This window comes from Mastigoproctus giganteus, chromosome 11 (genome assembly GCF_048544385.1).
Source record: "Mastigoproctus giganteus isolate SK-2022 chromosome 11, ASM4854438v1, whole genome shotgun sequence".
Classification (NCBI taxonomy): domain Eukaryota; kingdom Metazoa; phylum Arthropoda; class Arachnida; order Uropygi; family Thelyphonidae; genus Mastigoproctus; species Mastigoproctus giganteus.
This window is the reverse complement of record NC_143585.1, coordinates 171,680,414-171,692,780: the sequence shown is the minus strand read 5'-3', so window position 1 is coordinate 171,692,780 and position 12,367 is coordinate 171,680,414. Positions and strand designations below refer to the sequence as shown.

Genomic DNA, 12,367 nt, shown 5'->3' with positions numbered 1-12,367 from the left:
GGAAAAGAATAGGAGTAAGTTCAGGAGCAAAGGTTTTGAGAACAAGTGGAGAAATACCATCGGGACCTGGAGCTTTCTTAACATCAAGATTCTTCAAAATCTTTCTGACATCCTTTTAATGGAAGACCATAGGAGGCATTGAATGGAGCATGTTGGGAATGGTGGGAGGTGTTTTCCCAAGATCATTAATACATGAGTTGGAAGGAAAATGGGATGCTAGCAGCTTTATCCCTGGCTGAAGTGAAAACAGAACCATCTGGTTTGCATAGAGGTGGGCAAAAGTTGCGGCCGATAGCTTTGGCAAAAGACCAGAATGCTCGGCTACCATTAGGGCAAGAAGCAAGTTTTCTACTCGTAGCCTGTTCAAACTCTAGTTTTAACTGATTAATAACTGCTTTACAATTGTTGCGAGCTTTGGTGTAGGCAGAAAATGAAACTGAAGAATTAAAAACAAGCCAATTACAATATGCAACATTCTTCTCTTGAACAGCCTTAGTACATTTATTGGAAAACCAAGGTTTAGATAAAGGACGAGATTTTAAAGTGGAGTTTGGGATAAAGGATTCCATTCCTGCAAGAATAATTTCACTGACACGATCTGAGCAAACGTTGACATCAGAAGTTTTGAAACAGTAATCAGACCAAGGAAAAGAAGAAAAGAAGTCTCGCAGGTCATCCCATTTTGCATTCTTGTAATGCCAAACAACACGAGGTTGGGAATAGCCATGAGATAAAGGCTCCATTGGAGAAGAGACAATCACCAAGTTGTGATCTGAAGTGCCTAAAGGACCTCTCACTTCGACCATGTACTTAGAAGGGTTATTTGTGAGAAAAAAGATCAAGCGTGTTGGCTGTATGATTAGGATTGCCTGGTATTCTTGTAGGTAAATGAACAATCTGTGCAAGGTCATTAGTAATTGCAAAAGCCTCAGCATCTCGACCTGCTGGGTCGGTGTGACTAGAAAATGGAAGCCAGCTGGAATTGTGAACATTAAAATCACCAAGGAAAATTACCTCACTGTTAGGAAAGTTGGACTGGAGAAAGTCAAGTTGCAAAGAGAGGAAGTCAAAGAGCTCCAAGTGATTAATGGAGTTGGGAGAATGGTACAGACAACAGATGAATTTGACACAATGAGGTAGAGAGATTTTAAGCCAGAGAAGATCAAAGAGAGTAGATTCCAAATTGCCAACTCTCTGACAGGGAATATCAAAATGGACATATGCACAGTACCAACTTTGAGGCGAAAGGAATCATACAGTGAATAATTTGGGCATCTGTGATGAGCAGTAGTTGAATCAACTGATAACTGAGATTCTGTCAGAAAAAGTACATGGGGTTTGGCAGACTGATAGTAAACTATCTCCGTTCCTTGTGCAGCATTCAATCTGCTGCAGTTTAACCAAAATCATTAAGGCAAATACAGTCAGTTGAGCTTATGGAAGAGATCATGAAATCTCAGCATTGTGCCCAGTTATTAAAGCTAACTACTTTTGTCGGATAACCAATAAAATTTGCTCCCCATGTTAATGCTAATAAGTCTCTCAGAATGGGATGTATTAGCATTGGTAGAGGCATATGATGCAAGGAAGCAAGCCTTATACAGCATCAGCCAAAAAACAAAAAGAACACTTCCCATTTCACCCATCCATTTTCTCCAAAAGTTTGTCTAGCTCTGCTTTGAATTTATTTAAACTATCAATTCCGCAACAACAGATGGAAGTTTGTTCCAGCAATCAACCACTCGCTGTAAAGGCAAATTTAAGCATATATATTCTACAACTATCTTTCCTCAATTTAAATTTATGCCACCTCATGTTTGTAATCTGAGTAAGAGGAAGAATCCCATCATCATTGAGCCTGCTCAAACCATTCAAGATCTTATACACCTCAATCAGATTGTCTTGCAATCTGATTGAGGTGTATAAAACCTTGCTGCAATTTGCAGGTGTATAAGACCAGATGCTGCAATTTGCAGGTGTATAAGACCAGATGCTGCAATTTGCAGAACTTTAGCCTTTCTTTGTAAGTCTTTGTTCTCCTCACCAATGTAGTTGCCCTTTTCTGTACTCATTCTAGCAATGCTACATCCTTCATAAAAAGTGGCCTCCAGACCTGTATGCACTACTCAATTTATTAGAAGACGAAATACACAAGACATAATTTCTTATGGGTTTAGGTAATTAACTATATAATATCTGGGTAGATACACCATAATTTAGCCATAAATTTGAACTATATGTAGTGTAAAGGCATCGTTTTAATTGTATTTCATATTGTGGGTGCCTTCACAACGAGATAGCTGGTATTGCACTACTTCAAACAAATAACGCTTCTCTAGTAGAGAAGACTACAGTTATTTATTTTTGGTAGATACCACCACCCAGACAATTGTTTCAAAGCTAGTTGGCTTCGTCATCAGTGAGTGGGCAGGTACTTTGGTAATGCAACATGCCATCACAGTCAAGAAGTTTTGCAACTGTGGTATGTTGCCCAAAATATGAGATAAATTAAAACGATGCCTTTTACACTACATACGTAGTTCAAATTTATGGGTAAACTATGGTGTATCTACACCGATACTATATAGTTAATTACCTAAACCCATATGGAATTATGCCTTGTGCATTTCGTCTTTTAATACATTATTATTTATACACCATTTGGCATCTCTCATATTGTGGAAATAATTTTTCAACTGTGATGGCATGTTGCATTACCAGGGTACCTGCCCACTCACTGATGACGAAGCCAACTATCTTCGAAATGATCATCTGGATGGTGGTATCCGCCGAAAATAAATAACTGTAGTCTTCTCTACTAGAGAAGCATTATTTATATGAAGTAGTGCAATACCAGCTCTCATTGTGAAGGCACCCACAATATGATATACAATTAAAACGATGCCTTTTACACTACATACATAGTTCAAATTTATAGGTAAACTATGGTGTATCTACACCAATATTATATAGCACTACTCAATGTGTGGCCTGACCATTTGCTAACAGGGATAATTACCTCCTTATCCCCTGCTAGCAAAATTCCCAGTGATCTGCTCTGGCAGCCTGTCTGCATTCAGAAAACTTCATATCTGACTGCACAATTACCCCCCAGGTATTTTTCATTCTCCACTACTCTCAGTGTAGTACCACACAGTTGGTACATTACTTTGAGGGTACTAATACCCATATGCAGTATTATCGTATGCAGCATTTATCGATGTTAAACTTCAGTTCCCACTTCTCGGCCCCTCTGCCAAACATTTCTAGATCCTGTTGCAATAGCGTACTGTCATTAACAGCTCTGCCAACCTTCCTATCATTTGAAAACTTGGACATTAAGTCTGTTATACCTTCATCAGTATCATTGATAAATACAGGAACTCCCTAGTCGTGTATTACTCGACTTACAGAAATTTGACTTTATGTAAGTTTTTGCCGGCTGGTGCAAACTTAAAAAAAATCATGGAAACGTATTTTGCATCCCATAGGAATAAATGGAAGTATCGTGAAAATATCATAATGTGAACCCAATAACGCATTTTTTTTTTTTTTTTTGGTAATTCGTTCCAAGACCTTGGAAGTTGAAATTTTTATAATGGAAATTGCACTACACTTTCATCGTTTTCATATGTTTTCTCAGAATCAAATTTGAATGCTTTTGTGATATTTTTCTAAAAAACATTTCTGGAGGTCACTACCATAAAACAATAAAGACAATTTGCACTTTCCGATTTATTGGGCTTTTCTGTTAGCGCAGTCAGTAGTAAACAGGTAGTAAACTCAATCTTATTGCATACCAATAACTGAAATTCTGTGGGTGTTTGCGTTATGGTATTATGGTAAAATGAGTTCCCCTTCACTGAATCTGCTCTTCATTCCTATTTACTTATTACAATGGTGAAGAGAAAGGACCATCGGAAAGTGCAAATGCCAGGAAATGAAACAAAATTGATTTAGAAATGAAGATGATTAATTAAGAAGTACAAAGCAAGACAAAGTTTGTCATCTATACCATGGAATTAGGTCTTGATGCTTCAACAGTGAATACTATTTTAAGGGACAGTGTGCATATAAAAGAACATGATAAAGGATCAACACATTTAAGGTCAACAGTGATCACAAAACAGCATTCAGGTGTTATAACGAAGATGGAAAAGTTTTTAATAATATGGATGTAAAATCAGATTCAGAAGCAAGTGCCCCTGAGTCCAATGGCCATTCAAGCAAAAGCAAGAAGTATTTATGAAGATATTAAGGATAAGTATGGCAAACCCCAAGCCAAGTTCATATCAAGCAATGGGTAGTTTAATAGATTCAAGCATCGCGCTGGTTTCCAAAAGATTAAAGTGTGTGGTGAAGTCGCCAGTGCTGATGCTACAGCTGCAGAGAACTAAGGTTCTAGGGTTCAGGCATGGAGGTGAGAGTGGGATTGGGATGCTAAGGCTAGGTGATTTTTTGGGGAACTCATATGTTATGCACGCACACCCCTTTGAACCCCCAGGTGCCACAAATGTCAAAAATACAGACACAACTAAAATGCATGTCGAGTATCAGTTCCTCCTAATATATCTATTGCTAATTGAGCACGTTCATTGCTCTCGATTTCAAAACAGTGCCTTTCACAACTAACAGCTGAACAAGCCAATAATACACCTATTACCGTACCTACCGATGTTTCTTCAACAATAAAACCAAAAGTGATAGAAAACATCAAACTGGACCCATCACTCCACTAGAATAGACATCGATCAACAGCATGATTCAGGTGATGGAATTCTAGAACTACATGCAACTGATTAGATTTACGTCACCTGCACCTTCTCTCCTAAGAAAGACAAAACAAAATTAGATCAATACAAGGAAACTACAACTAAAAAGCTGTCAGAACCAAAAACAACTCATAAAACCACATAATAGAAAGAATCCTTCAATGGAATTGTAGAGGCTCTCAGAATGCAAAAGATGATTTGCAGAATCTTATCAACAGTATAAACAGGGGCGTTCTGAGGATATGTGGTGCCCAGGTGCCAGTCATAATTGGCACCCCCTTTTAAAATTTTTTTCATATGTGTATGTAAGTTTCAGGTTTTCAGGCACCCCTTAAACGTACCCCTTACACCCAGGTGCAGTATACCCCAGGACAGCCTGCCCCTGGGTATGAATCAGCTGCCATACAGAAATGGGTATGAATCAGCTGCCATAGCCTTACAGAAAACTTTTAAATTGGCAAGTGTGTCCTGCTGTTAAAAACTATGCCATCTTTAGACGAGATAGGAGTATTGACACGCCAGCTCATGCAGGCAGTGGTGGCAATTATTGTAAGAAATAACGTTCCATCTAAAAGTGTTTCTTTCAGACTCCTTTTGAAGTAGTGACAATGCATATTGTAGTAGTGGCTGTGCATATTGTAATTGGTATCACTCTCACAATATCTTCTATATATCTCTCCTTCCTAATTTCTCTTTCTCCTCAGAATACTTAGAAAATCTAATAGAGCAGCTGCAATCTCCGTTCTGCTTATTCTGAGACTTTGATGCTCATCATCCGCTATGGGGATCTCCAACAATTGACAAAAGGGGTAAACTAATTTTTATCCTTTCAATCTGTTCTCCCTCCATATATAATGATCATCTACCAATCCTTTGCAAAATTCATACACAAGTAAACTTGTCCCCATTGCAGTGCTCCACTTGGAAATTCCATAGAGCACACTCGCACAAATATGCCTCTCTAATTCAGATTGATGATAATATAGTCCAGTGCCAGCCCATAGATAATGTCGCCAATCATATAACCAATCAGACATTACAAGCTGCCATTTCGGCAATACAAATCTTTGCTTGGGAAATACAAACATGGCAGTTACTGGTGGAATCAGGAATGCACACATGCTAAACAGACAAAAAATAGAGCTTGGAATTTGCGAAACAAATTCCCTACAACTGCTAATCTTATTAACTTTTAAAAGACTGAAGGCCAAGTTCTGCCAAATAAGAAGAATAGCAAAGAAAGACACTTGAATAAGTTTTACTTCCACCGTTAACAGGGACATGGACAACAGACTCATCTGGAAGAAAATCTAATCACTTAATGGTAAACACGTGCAGTCTCCAGCCTCAATCCTAAACTGGAAAGGGCAGAAAGAAGTTGGCCACTCCAACAGAAATAGCTAATGCCTTAGCTGAATCATTTACCAGTATATTGGCAGTTTCCACATACAGGCAAACCTTTCAAAAAATTAAGGCAGCTTCAGAACAACATAAAATAAACTTTTCTACCATGATATCACACCCGCATAATCAGCCATTTACTTTAAGAACTCTTAGAGGCTCTCAATAAAACATCTAATACTGCTGCTGGTGCGGATGGAGTCTGCTATGTAAAGTTAAAAAAACTAAATAACAAAGCAATAAGCTCCCTGTTGAAATTCTACAACTGAATATTTTTATAAAATACTTATCCGCACTCCTGGCATCACTCAAAAAGCTTTGTACTAGCTTTGCCAAAGCCAGGGAAAGATCATACCATCCCGCATAATTACAGACCAATTTCACTGACTAGCTGTTTAGACAAAGTCTTAGAAAAAATGGTTCACAGGTGACTGTGGTTTCTGGAAACAATCAATCTGCTAAACAAAAACCAGTACTGGTTTTGGAATAATCAATCAACCTTAGATGATTGATTATTCATTATGAGCAGAAGCAAACGTCTGCAACACTTTTGTAAGGAAACAACATCTGGTTATGGTTCATCTCGCTATTGAGAACGCCTTCGATACCACTTGGCAATATGGTGTCTTCCAGGGCCTTCATTCTTTTGGTTTGAGGGGGCAGTTACCATTTTATTCGTTAGCCATTTTATTCTCAGATAAACAAAATGTAAATCAGAGCAAATAAATAAATCTCTCTTTTTTTATCAAAACAAATGTAGCTTAACATCTTTATTCAATTTGTGGCATATAATTAATTCATAAATTCAAGTTCATTAATAGGTAAGTTCTTTTATCTAATAATTAACCTTTTAGCATCAAAAGTTGTATATCTTTCAATATATAGTATGTTATATCATAAGCAACAACAAGGCTTAATTTGGAACACTGTTCAAATTTGGCTATACATTACAAAGTTATGATTAGTATTTAAATTCTTGGCACAGATATTAAATAATATCTGTCCCAACTGATTTTAGTTCTATCATCAGTTATGGTATTGAAGTTTGGTTAGCTGCTTCTATGTCCAGTCTGAAGATGCTCTGGGGTCCTAAAGTGGGCCAACAATTGGGCTCACCTACCCTATACAACATCAAAATCACAGCTCTGCATAAATCTGAGATACACTCCAGCTCAGCACCTGGCATATGCGAGGAAGCTCATAATGGCACTTAATTTGTGCTCCGCTGTTCTCAACTTTGTTAATATCTGGGAAATCTTAGGCTGGAAAATCCCTGGTAGAGCCCTCAGAAACTGTACAGTGCTCTGTTCTAACCTGCAGAAGCTCTCGACTTTTAAGCAGCACTTTCCGAACAGCAACATTGGCACGCTGAACTCCACAAACATTTATTTGGATGTGTGGTCCAGAGATTTTGCCTACAGAGAAAAAAAAAAGCACCAATCCATAGTCAAGTGCAGTTAGCATTCCTGCAATTGTCAGTGGAACTAGTCAACACCCAGTGAAAGTTTCCAGACTGTCTCAATGCATTGCAGCTTGTATATAATAACTATAAAAATCTATATAATGCAAGATAAGCTCTGTATAATCTATTAGCACTTTCTATGAATTTTATGTAATTCCTGTGTAATAATGTAGTTTTTTATGTACTGAATGTAATGTGTCCAGTTAATTGTTAGATTCCTCTGGTTGCCTGTAGCAAGAATCGTGTCCTACATTTCTATGAATAAAGAATTTTATTATTATTATTATATTAATATAATACACACACATACTGCAGAACTGTGAAACTCCATCATCTGAGGATCTCTTCAACAAAGACCAACTCCATCCTTCTCAAAGGGAACCTGAGCATTACTGGACCACCACAAATTAAAATAGACAAAGTTACAATCAAAAAAAAAATCCAGGCAACTCAAGTATTTAGGAGTGGTCATTGACTCAAAACTCTCCTTTAAACCACACTTACAGTACCTACGAAAGAAGATCGGGAATTATACTGCCTTAGTGGCCAAGGTCTTCTGGAGGCACTGGGGTCTAAAGAAGCACACTCTGTCACTTTTCTATAAAACCATTTTCATCCCAGTCATCTCCTGTGCCTCAGATATCTGGTTCGCTAAGGCAACCATAGTAGTGAATAAAAGAATCCTAGATTCAAAACAGAGAACCATACTTCTCACCATCACCCGTGCGTGCCACACAGAAAGTACCCACACCCTGCAGATCTTTGTTGGATTTCCTCCCTTAGACTTGAAGATTGTCCACTGTGGGATGACTTACCTTATGTCTAAAGGGGTATCATGCACCTTCATGGGATACACCACAGAGCCAGCTAATAACAGGATGGCAGGAAACCAATGGTTCAGATTTGCCAAATTTAGAATTATTTGGCAAGATTTTTTAAAAATACTCAGAATTCATTTACTTATATATGTACTCTCTCTCTCTCTCTCTCTCTCTCTCTCTCTCTCTCTCTCTCTCTCTCTCTCTCTCTCTCTGTGTGAGAAGAGAGAGAGTAGCAAGTGAAGGATAGGAAGGGAACTAGCTAACAAAACTGGAAATCGAAACTACGGAAAAACCAGAAGGTACCTGAAAAATAATAAAATAAAAAGTACTTAATGGTTCTGTTTATAACATGAACTGTATGTAGCACATGGTTGAAACAATTAAGCCATGTTAAATTTTGAATTAAGTGTGGGTGGAAGTAAGATCAAAAAGTAGCTGCAGGCAAGAGTAACACTAACATATATATCATGGCTGACCCAACAGAAGCAGAAAAAACAAGACAAGGAAAAGGAGAAAAGATAAAGAAAAGAAAATAACTTAGCATTAGCATTAGTAGAGGCATATGATGCAAGAAAGCAAGCTTATTCAGCATCAGCCAAAAAAAAAAAAAAAAAAAACCACTCCCACTTCACCCCTCCGTTCGTTCGAAATACCTGTGTAGTTGAGCTTTAAATTTGTTTAGGCTATCAACTTCAACAACAAGTGATGGAAGTCGGTTCCACCAACCAACCACCCGCTGGCCAAAGGCAAATTTCCGCACATCTATCCGACATCCGTCCTTCCTCAATTTGAATTTATGCCCTCTGAGGTGATTATTCTGAGCAAGATGAAGAATCCCATTGGCATTGAGCATGCTCAAACCATTCAAAGCCTTATACACCTCTATCAGATCACCTCGCCGGTGCCTAGTCTCCAGACTCTGTAATTTGCAAAACTTAAGCCTTTTTTCGTAAGAGCAACCCTTTGTTCCATTCACTAATCTTGTTGCCCTTCTCTGTACCCGTTCCAGCAGCTCTACATCCTTCTTGAAATGAGGCCTCCAGACCTGTATACAGTACTCAAGATGTGGCCTAACCATTGCCTTATACAAGGGAATAATCACCTCCTTATCCCTGCTAGAAACATTCCTGTATATCATTGACAAGACACCATGAGCTACTCTTGCAGCTCGTCTGCACTGCTCAGAGAACTTCATATCTGCCTGCACAATTACCCCCAGGTCCTTTTCATTCTCCACCACTGTCAGTGTAGTACCGCAGAGTTGATACGTTGCTCTGGGGTTTCTGTTTCCCATATGTAGTACTTTACATTTGTCAATGTTAAACTTCATTTGCCACCTCTCAGCCCATCTGTTCAACCTTTCCAGATCCTGTTGCAGCAGCATAGCGTCAGTAGTGTCCTTAACAACCCTGCCAACCTTTGTATCATCTGCAAACTTGGACATTAAACTTGATATCCCATCATCAATATCATTCATAAACACCGAAAACAACAATGGACCCAACTCTGAACCCTGAGGGACTCCACTAATAACATTAGTCCACGATGAGCAGTGTCCATTGATTTCCACTCTCTGTCTTCTCCCCCTCAACCAACCCTTTATTCATAGCAGCAATTTGCCTCCAATGCCACACTGCTCCAATTTGTGCTGCAGCCTTCCATGTGCAACAGTATCAAAAGCCTTTCTAAGATCTAAATATATAATATCAAAGTTATTCCCTGCATCCAGGTCTTTTGTGACTACATCATAGTATCCAATCAAATTGGTCAGGCAAGACCTGCCCTTAACAAAACCGTGCTGCATCTGAGCTATAACTGAATTCTTGTCTAGATGATCCTGCAGTGCTTCTTTAACCAGTGCCTCCATTAATTTACCTGGAACAGAAGTTAAAGTAACAGGTCTATAATTACTTGTCAGCCTTTGATCCTCCTTTGTGAATTGTGGTTACATTTGCACATCTCCAGTCTATCGGTACCTCCCCTGAGTCCAAAGAAGCTCTCATAATTATGGCTAGGGGTTTGCTTACTTCCTTTGCTGCCTCCTTTAATATAACTGGATAGATCCCATCCACCCCAGATGCCTTTTTTATGTTTATCCTCAACAATCTCTCCTCCACTTTCCTCTTAGTTATTACAAAATCATCCAGCTCACTGCCAATGTTTACTTTACCTACATCATTCTCCTTCCTGAATAACTCCTCATGCGTGAATGTAGATGCAAAATACTCGTTTAGATTGTTAGCCACCTGAGCAGGATCCTCAACTGTTGAACCATCAATATCCAGTGGACCAATCTGATTCATCCCTTTCCTTCTCGAGTTTAAATATGTAAAGAACTCTTTTCTGTTTTTCTTTGCATCCTTTGCCAAGGATTTTTCGTAGTCTGCCTTTGCCTGCCTAATCTCCTTTGTGACTTGGTTACAGACCAACTTATATCTACCATAGGCTTCCATGTCACCCATTAATTTGTATGTATCCCATGCATTTTTCTTCTCTGCCACATGTCTCATTAGTTCATCTGACAACCATTTAGGCCTAAACCTTGAACAATATTTCTTAGTTGGTATGTAAAGCCTGGTAGCCTCCAAGATTAGTTCCTTGAATGCTTCCCATTTTGAGTTTGCTGTTGGTAACATCATCAGTTGGTCCCACTGTATAGAATTTAAATACTGTCTCAGTATTACTGGAATACCAAAGCAGGTTTTCTTGTGCTACGTATATTTCATATCAGAAACAGAGGCCTTACTTCTTGCTGTCTTTCCTGTGGTAATAATATAGAAAATTAATTTGGTTGACCCTTAATGAAGATGTTGAGATTATGGGATCTACAGCATTAAGTACTTATTTTTATTTTTCAGCTATCTTCTGGTTTTTCTGTAGTTTTGATTTCCAGTTTTGTTAGCTCATTCCCTTCCTCTCCTTCACTTGATACCTACCTATATTCCATTATAGTTGTTGGGTTCCTTCTTGCTATATATAGCAGTGTCCCTCGTCCATAAACTATCTAAATATCATTGTAGCCATTTTCTGCAACCTCTTATTATTAATACATTTTATACATATATATATATATACGTACAAACCTGACACTCCCAAGTAGTACCACAATTTAAAAATAATAATGTATAAATAAATTAAGTATATATATATTTATATTTACATTTTTTTTTTTTTTTTTTTAGTGCTGATGAAACTTGTAGCAAAGCATTTCCAGCCTCATTTGCAAGACTTTTTAGAGATGTTCAACTTTAATGGCTTTTACCAGCAAGTATTAAAGACAGTTAATTAATGAAATAAAATAGATTAAGTACAAAATATGTGGCATTGTAAATGTCCTCATAATCTGATTTACTGTTGTGAAAAATTAATTTCCTATATTACAACCAATGAATTTGTTCGAAATTCATGACATTCAACATATTGGTTTTAAAATCATATTTTCTTATCTTTTAATGCAAGAGCCATTCCATTTTTTTTATTTCTATCTGAACTGGCAACTAATATAGGGGAAGAATCATGTATATTTTTTAGGGAAATAGTTTTCAAAGAATGTACTGTACCATAAAAGATGGAACGTTAAACAAAATACATGTTCAAAAAACATTAATAAATAAATATTTGTTCAAGTTAGTCTTTTTAATTTGCTTTATGTTAATTGAATTAAGTATTGATTTTAAAAAATTTTAAATCATATTAGCAAAAACTTTATTATCCAGCATCCATGGGACCTGTTAATCAGATATGTCCATCACCCGAGAGCTATTATTGTTCAACAGTTTTTCCAAATATAGTATCTCTATTGTAAATAAAACTTTACAAGAAACCTAGCCTATCAGCAGATCCAGCAGTAGGGGTGCACAAGTCAGGCATTTGCCACAGGCACTGCCTAAAATAGGCACTGATAGATGCAC

The 12,367-nt window shown here is 37.7% G+C and overlaps 1 protein-coding gene across 1 annotated transcript in view; it reads left to right on the top strand.

Annotated features, from left to right (window-relative positions):
* Window positions 1–11,807, top strand: part of Grip163 (gamma-tubulin complex component 6) — a 916,232-nt gene extending 904,425 nt beyond the window's left edge. Inside the window, exon 30 of the mRNA XM_090384619.1 lies at window positions 11,639–11,807. Within this exon, the coding sequence (XP_090240745.1) occupies window positions 11,639–11,745 (107 nt within the window). The 3' untranslated portion in view covers window positions 11,746–11,807. The remainder of the gene's footprint in view (window positions 1–11,638) is intronic.
* Window positions 11,808–12,367: the final 560 nt, after the last annotated feature.